At 39.2% G+C, this 18,936-nt stretch overlaps 1 protein-coding gene across 1 annotated transcript in view; it reads right to left on the reverse strand.

Moving 5' to 3' along the window:
- The window catches only part of LOC150090507 (uncharacterized), a 113,928-nt gene that overhangs the window by 22,759 nt on the left and 72,233 nt on the right, over positions 1-18,936 (reverse strand). The window contains exon 4 of the mRNA XM_090378553.1: positions 8,421-8,565. Coding sequence (XP_090234679.1) covers positions 8,421-8,565 — 145 coding nt within the window. The remainder of the gene's footprint in view (positions 1-8,420; positions 8,566-18,936) is intronic.

Below are 18,936 nucleotides of genomic sequence, written 5' to 3' on the forward strand. Positions count from 1 at the left end.
TTTTTCCACATCTGTCCATCTTCTCTGCCAAATTTGTACAAGGTGGTCCACTATTTTTTGTTTCTCGTTTTTCCTGTTATTGGTGATGTCAATGGTAAGACCGCTGTAGGCGGTTTGGCTAGTAGATACATAAGCCCGCAGCGGGTTACCTCTAAATCCAAGGGTAGGGTCCCCGCAAGGACCTGTAGGGCACTCGTACTAACCGTGTTACATGCTCTTGTTATTGTTAATAATATGTTGCGTTGGATCGTGTCCAGTATCCTTTTAATTTACTGCTGTTCCTGCTTTCTTGTACCATATGGGAGATCCATATGTTATTATCGGGATGAAGATGGTTTATAATACAGGGACAGGGTTCTCCTGTTTAGCCCCCAGTCCCTGCATGTAACTCTGGCAATTTCCGCAGTTTCTCTTTTAGATAGATTAGGTGCGGTTTAGATAGATTAGGTGTGGCAAATTAAATATCTGGGACTGATCGATGATCAGTCCCAGATATTTAATTTGCATTGACAGTTTGATTGTTTGTCCTGCCAGCTTGATTTGTGGTGGTCTTCTAAGGTCTTTTTCATTGGCAAGATTGTTAAGGTGTGTAGTTTTGCCAAGTCCTGCAAGGTTTCAAGGGCTTGGTTTGCAAGTGTTTCAAGGTTCTGTCTGGAATCCACCATGACCGTCAGTACGAGGTCGTCTGCAAAGGCCTGGGCCTCCACCTCCCCCGGGTCCATGGTGAGGAACTCGTCAAACAGTATGTTCCACAGGAGCGGCCCCAGGACAGATCCCTAAGGGCAGCTCCTGCGGACTGGCCCGGTCAACTTCTTGTAGGGTGTTATTATTTGGACGTTTCTGTCCGAGAGATAAGTTTTGATGCTCCTGTACAAATTGCTTGGTGGTCTCACTGCCCTGAGCCTGCAAAGGCCGCTTGGTCACCAGAGGGTGTCGAACGCCCCAGCAAAGTCGACGGCCATGACCAGGAAATTTTTCTGGTACACTGCATCGCTTTGGTGATTAGGCCTTGGACAGCATCTATGGTCGAAGATGCCGATTTGAAGCCGTACTGCTTGAGTGAATTCAGGTTTGCCTCATTATAGTGGTTGTGGATCCTTTTATGTAATAATCTTTCGTAAAGCTTGCTTAGTGTCGACAATAAGGCTATGGGTCTATATGAATTTGGATTTTCCTGGTGTCTGTTTCGATTTTTGAGGATCAGTTTTAGATTGGCCATCCTCCAGCTGGTGGGGAACTGGCCCTCTTTGATACAGGTGTTGTACAGTCGGAACAGGAGGTCAGGCATAACCTCTGCTGCTTTCTTGATGATTTCCGGCTCGATGAGATCAGGGCCAGGGCACTTTTTGTTCCTGGTTTGTGATACCGCTTCTTGTAGTTCGTTGGCTGTGAAAGGGGGTTCTAGTTGAGAGGCCGCCGTAGCCTAGTGGTCAGGCGCGCGGGTGTATAAGTACACGTGCCTTGAGTGACCGGGGTTCAAGCCCGTGACTGGTGAATACGGTGCTGTTTCTTGTATTCTGTATATCTTGTGAACTCCTCTGACCGTTTGATCGTTCCGGAGTATAAACAGAAAATTTATTTATTTTAGTTGTTGGGTCACATATTCTTTGTTTGCTTGGCAGATGGCTTTCTGGTCCTCTGTTAGTATGCCTGGCGGGTCTTGGATAAGATTGCCAAGTATGTTCTTTATTGAGTCCTGCCATGTTGCAGCGAGTGTTCCTTGCGCCATCTTTGTTGCGGTCATCACTTCGCCTCTGGGGAGTTTGTTTGTGGTGATTTTATATACCACTCCCCAGGGTTCAGTATTTCCTGTTACTTGGACAAGTCGTTCCCAGGATGTTTTCTTGTTTTTCTTAATAGTTTCTGTATAAAGGTTTTGGATCTGTCTATATTGTTGCCTCAGTTCCGCAACTTCCGCCTGGGGCCATGTTCTTCATGCCCTTTGATACTGCTTTCTTTTATCCTGTACTTGTCATCTCATTCTTTGAAGCTCCAGGGTCCACCATGGTTGCTCTCGTCATCGGAGTTTTCCTTTTCATGGACGCTTCCGCTGCATTGGTGATTATGCAGATTATATCTTGTGCGAACTGGCTGGGGTCTATCCTTTCACCTTCGGTCTCCCATCTGTCCAAGTCCTCCATGTACTGTCTCCCTTGGGTGGATAAGAAATTGCAGTAGGTGTCCCAATTTGCTTTCCTGATTGCAAATCTGTTTGACAGGTATTTAGTGGCGACTGTTCTAGCCTGATTCCTTTGTATGCTGTAAGTGATGGTTCGGTGGTCAGATGTAGTCCACGCGTTTTGTACAGTCCAGTGGATTATGTTTGTATCTCTATTTCTGGATGTTAAAGTTATGTCGATTGTTTCTTCCCATAGCATGTTACAATACGTTGGGAGGCAGAACGGCTGGTTTATGACTGTAAATATTGAATTTGCTAGGAAGTCTTCTAGTTTCCGTCCGTTTGAGGTTCCCCTGCGGTCCGGTTTGGCACTGTGCCAGACAGGTGATCAGCAGTTAACATCCGCTCCAAACAAGATTTTATGCCCTATCAGGGTTGTCTGTACTGATTGTAGATATGTCGTGGCAAAAAAAAAAAAAAAATATGGGCACAGGCTGCCCAGGGCGTGCAAAGTTTGGTATCTTTGTAACCGTTATCTCTGGATTTCTTACTAGTACTGCTGCCCAGGGGGTGTCTTCGTTGCTTTGAACAATTTTATAATCGAGCGGGTATCCCCTTACTTGTTTCTGATTGGTATACGGTTCTAGGACTATGATAATGTCAGCATTATCCTCATCTGCTTGGAGTCTTACCTGCTCAACAACTGCTCGAGCTCGGTGGGCGTATCTTTAGTACGCCGCAATTGTATTTTTTATGTTGTATTCCCATAATCGATTCTTTGTTGGTAGGTGTCTTTTACCTTGAGGTAAGTGGGACAGTTTGAGTCTCGGATGGAGTGGTTGTGTTCCATTCTGAGGCTTTTGCAATTGGTGCAGATGGGTTCCTTAGTTTTGTTGGGGCAGTTCTTAAAATCATGTCCCCTCTCTGAGCAGTGGCTGCAGGTTGGTTCCTTTTGGGCACAGGTGTGAGTGGTGTGGCCATATTTGCAACATCTAAAGCACATCGGTATGGCCACATGCTCTCTAAAATGGAGGCAACTCCACTTGACAAAAATCCTGCTTTGGTTTTTTAGGACCTGCCAGGTGGGCAGAGTCAGCTCAACTGTCCAGTTATATCCTCCATTTGTTTTGGACTGGGTTCTGTATTTTGGGGTCAACAGTGTCGCCCCTTGATTCGGTAGGTGGCTTTTTAGGTTTCTTCTATATATTTCTTCCGTGAGTTGTTGTGGTTGTAGATTTTGGTCCACATTGAAAATAACTATTGATGGGCCTTTCTTTTTTGGGGTCTCTGCCACGAGTCCCAGGGTATTTAGCTTGGGGTTCGTTATTATCCCCTTGGCTTCCTCCTTGCTTTCCATCTCAATTATGATACCAGGACTTCTTGTTTTCAGGATAGATTTTATCCTAGTGCCTTCGAAGTCCTCTTTGAGATTGTTTATGACTTTTTGCTTTATTTGTTCACTGGAGGGTCTCTCTTCTCCGGTGGGTCTCAGTATGACGATGTTTGGGGTTTTCAATAATACTTTCTTTTGTTGGATTTCCACTTTGTTTGTTTTCTCTGTCTCGTTTGGTATATTCCTCAGTGCTTGGGCATATGTGGGGGCACGCTGTGGCATTTTGTTTGCCCCACATTCCATATAGGTTTGTAGCCGTGTAGCTATTCTCTCACTTTCTAAGTATGTACCATGGAGAATTGTCTAAATTTTGTGAAATATTGTCACAATTTGAGACCCCAGTTCGGAGGAGATCCTGTTAGGGTTCTCTCTGAATATATTTTCAAGAGCCGTTTTTAAAATGAATGTTTTCTCATAGATGGAGCCTCTGGAAGAGTGTGGTTCCTGTTGTTTGTCATCGTTGTTTGTTTCCCTTTGAGATGCTGTGTGGTCGGGCTGCTCTCTAGACTAGGTCTGGGAGTGGGTCACTCGCTTATTTTTTCGCTTGGCTTGAGAGGCCCCTGATCGGGTGTCCTCCATATCTTCTGTCTCATCAATAATGTCGAGGTGGTCACTTTGTGACTGCATCAAGGATTCGATAAAATCTTAGGTGGTAGATGACTTTCATCAACTGGTGAAATACCACCACTTTGCTTATTGGAGGCTTGAAGTGGTGAAACCCATGTTTAGTCTCTAGAGCAAAGTTTCTGGCATCCCCCTCCCCCCATACTTCTCCTTCAACCCATGCACGGTACTAAGTACTATAGGTTTTGATACCTTTCGTGTTTGGGATTTTCATAAAAAAAAAAAAAAAATTTTTTTCTGTTTTCCCTTCCATTTAGTGAATTCCGGATAACCGGGACAGTTCGGTTTATCGGGCGTATGTTGGGATGATCTGGTAGGGCACTGAAAATGCTGTCGGACGATGTCCTCCACAAATCTGTGGTTGAATTTGGAGGCACACAGGTGGTTATATAGTGAAATTTTGTGCTATCCCCTTCGGTCACTGATGGGGGGGGGAAATAGCCTAGTGTGAAAATGCTACCAGAAGAGCAGGATCACTTCTCATAGGGGCGCTTCCTGGAGCACCAGAGGCGATAGTGTCATTAGTAATTCCGTGGAATGCATAGGTAAGGAGTTCACAGTCAGCCAGGCAAAGTTTATGGCAAGAGGGGGATACACGATATCCCATATTAGCTTTCTTCATAAAATCACTCAGTTTGTTGAAAGGATGGGACCCAGTCACTGTCCAAAGTTACAGTCGCTATAGCACCTCCCTAGTCAAGGTGTCAGGTTGAGACGTGGCCGCCGTGTTATATCGGCAACCTCCCAATAGCCCTGCCATCAGGCACATGGTGACCATGCGGTCTGACAACAAAGGATACAGATAAATAATGCTTCAACCAGACGATGTTCCCAAGTAAATGACAAAAATATCTCACCAGCGTGATCCTCTGTTCTTTATAATCCTGTGTGCATACTTTTCTTGGGTTAAATAACACTTAAAACACATATTTAAAATCAAAAATTACGGAGCTGACTAAAACACGTCCGCATGGTAAGACGGCCATATTGGTTTTTTTGATATTTTATATACAGTAAACCCCCGTTATTCGCGGTCGCTGATTTAATATAAAATGAAACCTAAAAAAATGTGAATTTTAAAGCGCCATGAACATTTTCCGCAATAAGAAAACATGGGCATGGCTAAAATTATCTTTCCCAGTCAAAACAGCTTTCAGTGGGTGGGGGGGGGGGGTAACAAAATCACGAGCTTGGATGTTTCTTGCTAATCCTTGTTCAGTATGTGTTATGCGCTTTGTCATGGATGGTTTCGTCGTTTGCTTTTAATTTATATGCTTATAAATTGAATAAATTTATCAATTTATAAATTGATATGCTTACAAAAGTGATAAATCTACCGTTTTGCAGTGTAAAACAGACTTTTTCGAGTGTGTTAATGGAAGAAAGTGACTTTATTGTGGACAAGTTCTTTCTAACCCGAACAAAAATATGGCTACGAATAACAAGGGAAATGTGAAAAGATCAAAGAAGGTGATGACATTAGCGAATAAAAGTGAGTTATTAGACAAAATTTCTAATGGGGAAAGTGTCTCCTCAGTGGCAAAACATTATAAAATCAATGAGTCAACGGTATGAGCAATCAAAAAATCGGAAGAAAAAATCCGCTGTAGTGTCCGTGAAAACGCGCTAATTGCTTCAAAAATTTGCTCTGTAACTTGTGATGTTAAATTAGAAAAAAATGGAAAAAGCTTTAAATCTGTGGACAGAAGACCGAACTCAAAATAAAATTCCCTTATGTTCACTCATCATTCGTGAAAAGGCAAATCTCCTTTATCAACACTTTAGCGAAACTGGTGATAGCACCAGCAGGATAAGTTTTTTAGCTAGCAAAGGTGCTGGTTGAAGGATTTGTTTGAAATTTATAATAAATATTACATTTAATATTAAATTGTTTCTTATTTTCATTTTGATGCCATATGCTTGCATTTCACTATGTACTGTCTATGTACATAGTCGTGTTATGAAGGTACATATAATACATACATAGACAAAATTTTAGACTAGTTTTTCTTATATATTTCATACTTTGGAACGGAACCCCTTTATTACTATGGGAGCCATAACTCAGTATTCGCGGCATTTCTCAGGAATGTAACCCCTGTGAATGGCAGGGGTTTACTGTATTTATATTTTTTATATATATTTTAAATATTTTCTCTTTATTTTCTTCTCTTTCCTTCAGCGTGTTATAAAGGCTCATGGCTTTCACTTGAATGATGTTTTGACTCAAAGGAATTCTCTTTTGATTACATTCTTCTATCCATATTAATAAAAGATGTTCCATATTAATCAATAGCAAACTTCTCTGCTTAGTCACTATTGTCATTTAAGATGCTGTAAAAGTTCTCTGCTCTTTATACTGATCCTTCTTTTGAATAATCGTTTGCACTGATGCTTCATTCATTCCATTTTTCCACGTGATTTTAGCATAAGATAATATCAAGTTTTTTCCTAATGTAAGCCATTTGAGTTTAGTAGCTCCACTGCTTTCATCAATTTACCTTTTTTGACTTATCGTTTTGTATTTAAAGGGGTATAAAAATAAATTGTGAAATAAAAAGTTTTAAAAGCTATCACATCATTTCGTCGGGATGGCATTAAGAATACTGAACACTGTTGATGTTACTGCTGACTGAGGCGCATTATAGCCTTAGTTGCTAATGCGCCAAAAAAATACAAAAATCCAAACAAACAAACAAACTGCTGACTGCCTGAGGGAAGCTATTGGCACATGTGCATATGAAACAATAGAGTTGGCACCACAGCATATATGTAACCTAGGCTACGACAGCATTATGTAGAGTACATGCTTAGGCACATACTCTACATAATGCTATCGAATGAGTTTTGAATATTGAATGAGTTTTAATATGTACAGTAAATTTTCGACTTAAACTTAATTTAAAACCATGTTATAGTGAAACCTGTGCTGTTTGAAGCCGTGCTAAGCGAGGTATTGCTGTATTTCTTTTACTGGAAAGAAGCCTTTCTTTCTTTCTTTTTTTTTTAAATGCAGCAAAAGAATATCTTCCTTGCATCATTTGACCATTTTAACATTAATACAAGGCTTTTCTTTAGGACACAGCCAAAACTTTATTTTAACTTGCAGTTGAAAATAAACGTTCCTTCAACTCGTGAAGGATGGAGATTACCCTTGAGGGAATGTAGCTGTCAAATGCAGGAGGTATTTTGAGGAGTGTGAAATGTGACTATGTAGTGGCAAGTGGTATGTTACCACTTGCACATAGTTATCAAGTTATCTTGCTAGCATTTTCACTCAGACTTCTCTAGCAATAGTGAGATGCAGGCATGGCAAACTGCAATCAATGGAATTTGCTAGTTTCATGAACATTGCAACATTAGAAATAAGTTTTATTAACTTATTTCCATTTTCCTAAACTAACTCCACATACATTTCATTAAGCAAGGGAAAGTTAAAAATAATGGGCAACTTATTATCAAAATTGGTAACAGCAGTATGCAAGAAGCATCAGGAATCTCCTTCAGTAAATTTTGGATTCCAAACTATTTTGATATTCAAATGTATCAGCAAAATTATCAATTCTTGGCGGAGTGCATATCATATTGCTTTTGTCCCCATTCTAATTACTGATCCATTCAGAAGCAATTTAGAGCCAGCCTTTTACCACCACTTTTATCACTATTGATAAACTCAGCACCTTCATTTTCATAGAGTTTGACTTATTTTAATTATTTTTAACCTGACTTTAAAGTGTATCATTTTGGTAAGAGTTCAGAAATGTTCTAAAAACCAACTTCTATCCCCTCCCCTTAAAATTTTTGGAAAAAGCATCAATTTTCAGCAAATGAATCATGTTTATTTTGATTATGAATGGGAAATGCCAGACTGCCTATTACAACTAATGAGCCAACAAGAAAAAATGGAAAACACCCAGCTGTCATCTCAGTAGTGAAAACTACTGAGAGTTCCCACAACTATGCTTCAAGGCAAATTGTGTGACATCTACAGCAAAGTAGAGAGCCATTTATCACAGCAATAAAGATTTCTTCTACTCAGAAAGCCACCCTGTACCTGCAAATGAAGCATTTAAAATTTTTATTTTTTTTTTTGTGACAGCTGTGTTGTTACTATTATTTAAGCAACTCCCATATAATCTCTATAATACTGCTAATCATAATACCATTATGAAAATTACTACTTTTTTAAAAGTTTTTTTTAATTTTTTTTAAAGAATGCACAAAATTCTTTCTTAGATGTCTAATAAGCAATATAAAGGTAACAATTCACAAATATACACTTACAATATTAGTAGTTTCACTTTCATCTACATTGCCTTTTTGCAAATAATAGCTGTTTGAACTTAGGAGAACAAGGTTGTGGTCATAACAATAGCGAAAGAATCCTCCACATGCAGAAAGCACTAAGATCATAAAGCCCACTCCAACCCTGCAAAGATTTTTAAACAAATTAAAAGACATCATGCATATTTAAAGTGAAATCCTACTGCACATTTTTCTGGCCATTTTATTAGGACCATGAGCTGGGCCACTGTCAGCCTGAACCAATGCTCCAAATAATGATGTGAATCAATTAATCAGTGATGTGGACCACAGTAAACAAGGTCTTGAAAAGTGACATGAGCAATACTGGATCATACAACAAAACTGTCTTCAGTTCTTGGAGTAACATGGCTAGAGGACCTTGCTAATGAACACACCTTTCCAGTTCATTGAACAGGCACTGGAATGGGATCAAGATCCAGGTACTGGACCGACGGGTAGATGATTGATGTCTTCCTCGTGTTTTTCAACCACTTATGCACACATTTGGAGTAGTGGATGGTTTTCACTGTCATCTGGCAATGTTGTATGTTTACCTCTGTCCAAAGGAGTAATGTGCAACATTGATGGGTGTATCTGATTCACGACGGTATTCAGATATTTGACGGAGAGTATCATGAACTCACGGAGTTCATGATACTCTCCAGTGTTATCATGGGACCAAAGATAACTCATGAAAACATGTCCCATGCCAGACAATTCCTTCAGAAGTCTTCACAGTCATTATACAATAGGATAGTTCTAGTGCCTTGTATGGTTTCCTCCACATGCCATTCATGGTGAAATGTAGAAATCTGGATTCGCTGAACCACATGACTTTCCAACAATACTCCTGCATCCATCCTTTGAGTTCCTGACACCAAAACAACTGTATTTTCTGGTTAGGGTCTAAGATCAATGCCATCTAGATACTGATGTCTTTTGATGCCCTCTCCACCTCTTTACTTATAAATATAGAGGTTAATTGTTTTGTCACTGGCAACAATTACACTTGGTAATCCACTCCACACATCTGGCATCTCACTCTGTCACCTCATATTTTTGGCTGCAATTGCATCTATTCCATCTGATGTTTCCAAGGCATTGTTCCATTTGTTAAAGACCCTGAATGACATCACTCACTGAAAGTTCAACAAGTGCAGCTGATTTCTGTGTTGCATCATCAGCCATTTTCAATCCACTGCAGGATGAAGGCCTCTCTGGCAACTTTCCAATTCCCCCTGTTTTGTGCAATGGTCATCCATTCACTACCCACAAACTTGTGAATTTCATCTGTTCATCTCTGTTGTTATCCTCCGGGTTTTCTTTTATCTTCTTTTGGGTACCATTCTGTTATTTTCTTAGTCCATCTCTCATCTTGTCTTTGAGCTATGTGTCCTGCCCAAGACCATTTCAGTTCTTTAGTTTTGATAAGAATGTACTTTATTTGTGTTTGCTGCCTAATCCACATTTCTCTTTCTTATCTAAGAGTCTGATTCCTAATATAATTCATTCCATTCTTTGCTGTGTAGTTTTCAGCTTCTCTTCCATTCTGTTTTGCTGAATGCTCAAGTGAGTGCTCTGTACTGCAGCATTTGCTAAATGCACACTGACAAGCATACCTCTTTGGAAGTCCATAAGATCATAATCATGCCCAGTGAAATGGGTTTGGCACTAGTCATGTCACATGGCTGTATAGTTTCCTGCGTGTCACACCATGCCATCTCTTTGATTTTCACATTTTTGCATGACTGTTGAATATAGCCTAAAAATAACATCACTACATGTATGTTACATTCAAGTTATAAAGTATTGTAATTTATATTTCAAAAATATGTTTAAAAAATGAACGATATAACTTATATAATGTGTATTTGTTGTCTAAGGTACTTCCCAATAGATGGACAGCCAGCTCCACACTTCAGGCTCCTCATTCCATCATCTTACACCTTTGGCCGCAGCGGCATCTGATCAGAAATGCTTTTTGGACACTGCCCCCATCCCTTTGGAAAGAACCAAATGACCACTCACAATTACAATACCTCTTCGGTATTTCATAAGATACTGTCCATTTCCCCTTTCCAGTGAAATTGGTTTTGCAATGGTGATGTCACATGGCTTTATAGTGCTTTCCTGTAATGTCAAACACTATGTGATTCTTTAATTTACATACTTTTACACAGATTACTGCATATAGCCCAAACCTTCAAAGTCCTAATAAAGTGGCCAGCAGCATATAATTGCATAATAACATTGCTATATACGTGTACATATATTGCTTTCAAGCTATAAGGGCTTGTAATTTATATCACAAATGTGTTCACAAATATGAATGACATTTGCTTTTATAATGTGTAATGAGGTGCTTCCCATAAGAGGAAGCACTATGTACACCAGAGAATGTTGTCAACAGCATTTCAAATGCACTTTCCAATATTATAGATCAAGATACTCTAGCAGTATCTTTCAGTACTGAGTTTGACTGACTTTGACTGACAGAGGACTGACTTTTTATCATGAAATTGTGATGTCGTAGCAAGTTGCAACTTGCTGTGACATCACAATTTCATGATATAAAGTCAGTCCTCAAACTTTACCTAACAAGTTGCAACTTGATGCAACTGTTAGGTAACTCATCCAGATATAGAATGCATGAATCACCTGTTTATCTGTGGCCAGCCTGAATTAATGTATGTTGAATGAATGTTTTTTGTGTGTTTCATCAATATTGAAATGAGTGATTTTACTGAGCAGGGAATTGCATAAAATTTTGTTTCAAATTAGGAAAAGTGCAACAGAAACCCATGAAATGTTAAAAACAGCTTTCAAAGAAGAAGTTGTGAAAAGCACTGCAAGCTTTCGGTTTGCAAAATTTAAAGAGGATCACTTGTCCATCAAAGATGATCCTTGATTGGGCTGCCCTTAAACTGCAAAAACCAATAATCTAACCACTTGGATTAGTATTGTCATACAATGCAAGGAAGCAAGCTTATACAAAATGACTGACACCTGCATTGTATGACAATACTAATCCAAGGCAGCAAGCTTATACAAAATGATAAGAAAAGCAGGAAAACAAAGAAAATTTTGGTGGTTGTTAAGAAAATAGTTTGTTGCTTCTTGGTTGAAAGGCGACCAGCAAAACAACATCCCAACATAACCCAAATTTGATTCACATTAAATCCATCTGAGAATAAGTAACATTAGTCTTCTCCCCAGGTGAAGCGTTACTTATTCGAGGTAGTGCAATATCATGGCAACTCGTTGCGAAGGTATTCACAATATGAGATATAACTTAAAACGATGCCACCTTATAAATATTCTGTTAATTCAGAAATGGCTGTGTATTAATGATGCTATTGCACTTAATATATACATAGTCTAAACTTGCTGGCAGCTTTAGCCCTAAATGCATCTTAGTCAAACTACATACTTACACAACACAGATGGAAATTTATTCCAATAATCAATCACTCTCTACCTGAAAACAAATTTTTGCACATATATCTCGCAACCATCCTATTCAATTGAAATTAATGTTGTCCAAAAAAGGGCAAGGATGCCATCAGTATTTAGTTAACTCAATCCACTTAAAACTTTAAGCACTTCAATCAGGCTCCCCACAGGTGGCTAGTTTCCAAATGTTGCAATTTAGTATTAATAGTGCCAAATGATGCAGCATCAGCTTAAAAAAAAAAAAATCCCATTTCATTTTTCTATTTCCTCCGATAGTTAATCTAGTCCTTCCTTGAATTTGTTTAGCTATCCACTTCCACAACAACAGATGAGAGTTTGTTCCAGCAATCAACTACACGCTAGCTAAAGACAAACTTCGCACATCTATCCTGCACCCATCCTTTCAATTTGAATTTATGCCCGCTCACATGCATAGTCTGAGCAAGAGAAAGAATTCCATCAACACTGAGCTTGCTCAATCCATTTAAAGCCTTACACACCTCAATCAGATCAGGGGTCAGGTGTCTAATCTCCAGACTTGGCAATTTGCAGAACTGAAGTGATAAGAGTGGCCTCCTTGTTTTCCTCACTAATCTTGTTGCATTTCTGTACCTATTCCAGCAGCTATATCTTTCTGAAATGGAAGCCTACAGACCTGTGCAGAACTCAAGATGTGGTCTGACCATTGCCTTATAAAATGGGATAACCATCTTCTTATCCCTGCTAGCAAAATTCCTGTATATTATTGACAAAATCCCATGAGTTGTCCAGGCAGCCTGTTTGCATTGCTCACAGAACTTTATATCTGAGTGCACAATTACCCCCAGGTCTTTTTCATTTTTCACTACCCTGAGAAGTGAAAAATGAAAAAGAAACTGTGTTTTCTCCACACAGTTGATATGTTACTCTGGAGTTACTGCTACCCATATGCAGTACTCTGCATTTGTCAAGGTTAAACTTCAACTACTATTTCCCAGCCCATCTGTCTAATATTTCTAGATCCTGTTGCAGTAGCATGCTCTCATTAGTCATTAACCACCCTGCCAACCTTTATATGATCTGCAAACTTGTATATTAAGCCTGATAATGCCATCAAATATCATTAATAAATATTGAAAACAACAACGGCCCAGCACCGTACCCTGGGGGACACCATTAATAACATTAGTCACAAAGAGCAGTGTACATTGATAACCACTCTTTATTTTCTCCCACCCATCCTTTTATCCATAAGAGTAACCTGCCCTTAATGCCACACTGCTTCAATTTGTAACACTTGCACATAAAAGACTGTGCAATAGCAATCTGCTCTAGGTTCAGGCCCAAATGGATGTCAGATGAATTAATGAGACTCGTGGCAGAGAAGAAAAATGCATGGGATGCTCATAAATTTTCAGGTGACACAGAAGCCTATGGTAGATACAAGCTAGCCTGTAATCAAGTCACAAAGGAGGTTAGGCAAGTGAAGGCAGATTACGAAAAATCTTTGGGAAAGGATGCAAAGAAAAACAGCAAAGACTTCTTTGCTTATATAAACTCAAAAAGGAACGGGATGAATCAGATTGGTCCACTTGATATCAATGGCTTGACTGTAGATGATCATTCTCAAATAGCTACCAAACTAAATGAGTATTTTGCATCTACATTTACGCTTGAAGAGTTATTCAAGGAGGAGAGGGCCAGATGTTTATCAAACTCAAACAGGGAGGTAAATGATTTTGTAATAACTGGGAGCAGAGTGGAGAAGAAATTGTTGAAGTCAAACTTAAGAAAGGCACCTGGGGTGGACAGGGTCTATCCAGTTATATTAAAGGAGGCAGCAAAGGAAGTAAGCAAACCATTAGCCATAATTATGAGAGCATCCTTGGACTTGGGGGAAGTTTTTGCACATCTTCATTTGCACATCTCCAGTCCCCCACGGACTGGAGGTGTGCAAATGTATCTCCAATTCACAAAGGGAGATCAAAGGGTGACAAGTAATTACAGACCTGTTATTTTGACTTCAGTTCCAGGGAAAATAATGGAGTCACTAGTTAAAGAAGCATTACAGGATCATTTAGACAAGACTGCAGCAATAATTCAGACACAGCATGGGTTTGTCAAGGGGAAGTCCTGTCTGACCAATTTGATTGGATACTATGATATGGTCACAAAGGAACTGGATGCAAAAAATAATTTTGATATCATATACTTGATTATCAAGAAAGCTTTTGATATTATTGCGCATGGAAGACTGCTATACAAATTGGAGAGGCATGGCATTAAGGGAAAAGTTGCTACAATGGATAAAAGGACGGTTGAGTGGGAGAAGACAGAGAGTGGTGGTCAATGGATACTGTTCTAAGTGGACTAATGTTATTAGTGGTGTCCCTCAGCGTTCGGTGTTGGGCCCATTGTTGTTTTGTATATTTATCAATGATATTGATGAAGGTATATCAAGCTTAATGTCAAAGTTTGCAGATCATACAAAGGTTGGCAGGGTTGTTAATAACAGTAATGACAGTATGGTGCTGCAACAGCATCTGGAAAAGTTGGGTACATGGGCTGAGAAGTGGCAACTGAAGTTTAAGATTTTTTTTAAGTCATCTACCACCAGTTTCAAGGTGGTAGATGACTCTCATCAACCGGTGCAATACGACCACTTTGCTTATTGGAGGCTTGAAGTGGTGAAACCCATGTTTAGTCTCTAGAGCAAAGTAACCCCAGAGAAATGTACCATGTAGTGTTACACTCTGGGTAATGGAAAATTGAAAGAGACCTTAGGGTAATTGTGCAGTCAGATATGAAGTTTTCTGAACAGAGCAGACAGGCTGCCAGAGTAGGTCATGGGGTCTTGTCAATGATATATATGAATTTTGTGAGCAGGGATAAGGAGGTGATTATCCCCTTGTAAGACAATGGTCAGGCCACACCTTGAGTATTGTGTACAGGTTTATGAATGATGTAGAGTTGCTAGAACGAGTAGAGAAAAGGGCAACAAGACTGATGAAGGGAACAAACAGGTGCACTTATAAAGAAAGGCTTATGTTCTGAAAATTGCAGCTTCTGGAGAATAGACACCGAGGTTATCTGATTGAGGTGTATAAGGCCTTGAATGGATTGAGCAGGCTTAATGCTGAGGGGATTCTTTCTCTTGCTCAGATTACAAACCTGTGGGGGCATAGATTCAAACTGAGGAAAGACAGTTGTAGAAATGATGTGCAGAAGTTTTCTTTTAACCAACGGGTAGTTGATTGATGGAACAAACTTCCATCTGTTGTTGTGGAAGTTGATGGCTTAAATAAATTGAAGGCAGAACTAGACAAATATTTGGAATGAATGGATGAGTGAAATGAGAAGGTTTTTTTTTTTTTTTTGGCAGATGCAGTATAAGCTTGCTTTCTTGATTATGTGCCTCTACTAATACTAATGCATCAAAAGCTTTCTTGATATCCAAGTGTATGATGTCAAAATTATTGTTTGCAATCCCTTTGTGACTGCATTGTAGTATCCAATCGAATTGGTCAGACAAGATTTCCCCTTCACAAACCCAGTCTGTGACAAGCATAACTGCAGTCCTATCTAGATGGTCCTGCATTATTTCTTTTACTAGTGACTCCATTACTTCCCTGGAACAGAAGTTAAGCTAAAAGTTCTGTAATTACTCATGTCACCCTTTTGTTCCCCCTTTGTGAACTCTGAGTACACTTGCACATTTCCATTCCTCGGGGATGTCCCCTAAATCAAAGATGGTTCATAATTATAGCTAAGGTTTTGCTAACTTCCTTTGCTGCCTTAATATATTTGGATAGATCTGATCCACCCCAGGTGTCTTCCTTATGTTTAATTTGAACAATTTCTCTTCCACTTCCCTCTCAATTATTACAAAATAATTTAGCTCCCTGTTAGAGTTTTATTTAACTTATGGCACTCCCTCCTTTAAAGAATTTCTCATGTATGAATGTAGATGCAGAATAATTCAGTTTGTCAGCAACCTGAGCAGGATCATCAGCAGTAGAACCATCAATATTAAGTGACCGATGTGATTCTTCCTCTTCCTTCTAGTGTTTACTTAAGTAAAGAAGTCTGCTTTTTTTCTTTTCAAAATATTTCTCATAATCTGCCTCAGCTTGCCTAACCTTCTTTGTGACTTGATTGCAGACCAATTTATAGAGACTTCTGTATCAAATATGCATCCCATGCATTTTTATTCTCTGCCACGTGTCTCATTAGTTCATCTGGCATAATAGCTTCTGTATTTCCTGAATGCTCCCCATTTAGAATTTGCTGATAGAAAGGATCAACAGTTGGTCCCTCCTGTATAAAATTTAAAAACTAAGACCAATGTTGTCTCCTTTACGAATTTTTTAAAACAACACTTAAATATTTGTAAACAACAGCACTTAACATCCTGTCTTTTGCTAGAAGTTACACTTAGTATAGTAAAAACTGCTAAGGGCTAAACTAGACAAAAATTCACATGAACTGATAAGTGATTTATAGAGAAATAATGTGATTCACTTCAGCACTATAGTAGACAGGACAGTTTGATTTCGATTAAGTTTTTCAAAACATGACTTTACCATGTTTTGAAAAAAGTCATGACAATGCATCTGAAATAAATACACAGAAAAATTATTAAATCAGTATGACTGAAGTAATGGTCACCAAAAGAAAAAAAATATGTAGTTGAAGAAAAGTTAAAATTATCAAAAGAGTTAAGGGTGGCAACACAAAATGCAGTATATCTTGTGTGGTTGTTGTTGTTGTTGTTTTGGTTTTTAGGAGCATTAGCAACTAAGGCCATATTGCTCCGGGAATACGCGGTGGTCATTCCCTTGACCTTTTTTTTTTTTGGCTGATGCTGAATAAGCTTGCTTTCTTGCATCATATGCCTCTACTAATGCTAATGCTTTCCGCATCCTCCGTATTTGGTGGTGACGGGCTCGAACTCCGGTCTAATCAAGAAGCGTGTGCTACGCACTGCTGCTCCTTCCCACCTGGCTACGGAGGCGCCTCTTGTGTGGAATGCTAGAAGGAATAAGCTGCAGAAATCTGGGTGAAAGAGGAATAAAAACTGCATTCTTCCATAGGTTCTGTAGAAAAGAAATAGGTCTCCAAAGAAAGAAACCTAGACTTTGTGAAAACAGTGATGTGGACTGATGCTTATTAAGTGGTTTCTACAGGAGCGTAGTGCAGGAGTACTGATAAACGTACTGAGTACCAAGTAAATTTGAAAGCACAATCACTTAAATTTCACAACCTACTTGATGGAAATAATCATATTTAAAGTTTCTGAAGGGTAGTTTTGGAGATGGAAGGCTTGTCATGGGATATCCCTGGTTATTTTGGAGGCAAATCTGCATTTGGTGACATTAGGCAGAAGAATTTCCTGAATTTCTGCATAATGTGATTCAAGATTATGAATTTGCAGAACAGTTGTACAACTCTGATGAAAGAGCAATGTACTATCAACTTCTCCCAGAAAGAGCAACATATCAACTCTGTGGTACTACACTGATAGTGGTAGAGAATGAAAAGGACCTGGGGTAATTGTGCAGGCAGATATGAAGTTCTCTGAGCAGTGCAGATGGGCTGCAAGAGTAGCTCATGGCGTCTTGTCAATGATATACAGGAATTTTTCTAGCAGGGATAAGGAGGTGATTATTCCCTTGTAGAAGGCAATGGTCAGGCCACACCTTGAGTATTGTATACAGGTCTGGAGGCCTCATTTCAAGAAGGATGTAGAGCTGCTGGAACGAGTACAGAGAAGGGCAAGAAGATTAGTGAATGGAACAAAGGGTTGCTCTTACAAAGAAAGGCTTAAGTTTTGCAAATTACAGTGTCTGGAGACTAGGCACCGGTGAGGTGATCTGATAGAGGTGTATAAAGCCTTGAATGGTTTGAGCATGCTCAATGCTGATGGGAATCTTCCTCTTGCTCAGAATAATCACCTGAGAGAGCATAAATTCAAATTGAGGAAAGACAGATGTAGGACAGGCGTGCGGAAATTTGTCTTTAGCCAGCGGGTAGTTGGTTGGTGGAACAGACTTCCATTCCTTGTTGTGGAAGTTGATAGCCTAAATAAATTTAAGGCTCAGATGGACAGGTATTTCGAACAAACGGAGGAGTGAAGTGGAAGTGTTTTTTTTTTTTTTTTTTGGCTGATGCTGCATAAGCTTCTTGCATCATATGCCTCTACTAATGCTAATGCTGAGTCAGTAGGCATTAAAAAGGCGCCCAACAAAGCAGGCATGAAAACTAACAAATAGAGAATACTGTTTTACTGCGCACAAACAACACTGGATTATAAGCTACAGCCATTGTGCATCAGTAAAAGTCAAATTTTCCAGTGTTTTAAGTATGTGAACATGAAATTTCTATCTGTGATTTATAAAAGTAGCGTCAACTCTTGGATGTGAACATGAAATTTCTATCTGTAATTTATAAAAGTAGCGTCAACTCTTGGATGATGAGTGATATTTTACATGGTTTGAAAGTGAGTTTGTACTATTGGTGAGATGCTACTTGCTTACCAAAAAGCTTGAAGAAAAGGGTCTATTACTGTTGGATTATTGCCTTGCTGATCTGTCCTGAAATTGAAAAATGGCAAGATCAGAGTCATATTTCTGCCAGGGAACACGACTGCGCTAATCAACTCACAGATCATAGCATTATTCAAGCCTTCAAAGTCTACTGTCGCGGTGAGCTACTTGCTGGTATTGTGAATGCAAGAAATTCAAGTTCTAGAATTTCTGAAAATATTAACACTATAAGACATTGCATACAATATTAGATTAGCATGGGAGACAGTAATCTCAACAGCAACTGAAAACTGCTAGGAAAAAAATGTATGGAAAACAGATCACTAATAATAACTTTGAATTAGCAGCATTTTCAGAACAAGAAGAAAATACTGCTTGTAATGTACTTGGTGGCAGTCTTGGAGCAAATGACTTGCCTGCTTGGAATGAAGTGGATGTGGAAACTTCAGTTGCACATTACCTGAGTGAGGAAGAAATCACAGCCTCTGTGAACAGTGGGAAGACATGACAAATAGAAG

The sequence above is a fragment of the Mastigoproctus giganteus genome, chromosome 1 (genome assembly GCF_048544385.1).
Source record: "Mastigoproctus giganteus isolate SK-2022 chromosome 1, ASM4854438v1, whole genome shotgun sequence".
NCBI classification, from domain to species: Eukaryota; Metazoa; Arthropoda; class Arachnida; order Uropygi; family Thelyphonidae; genus Mastigoproctus; species Mastigoproctus giganteus.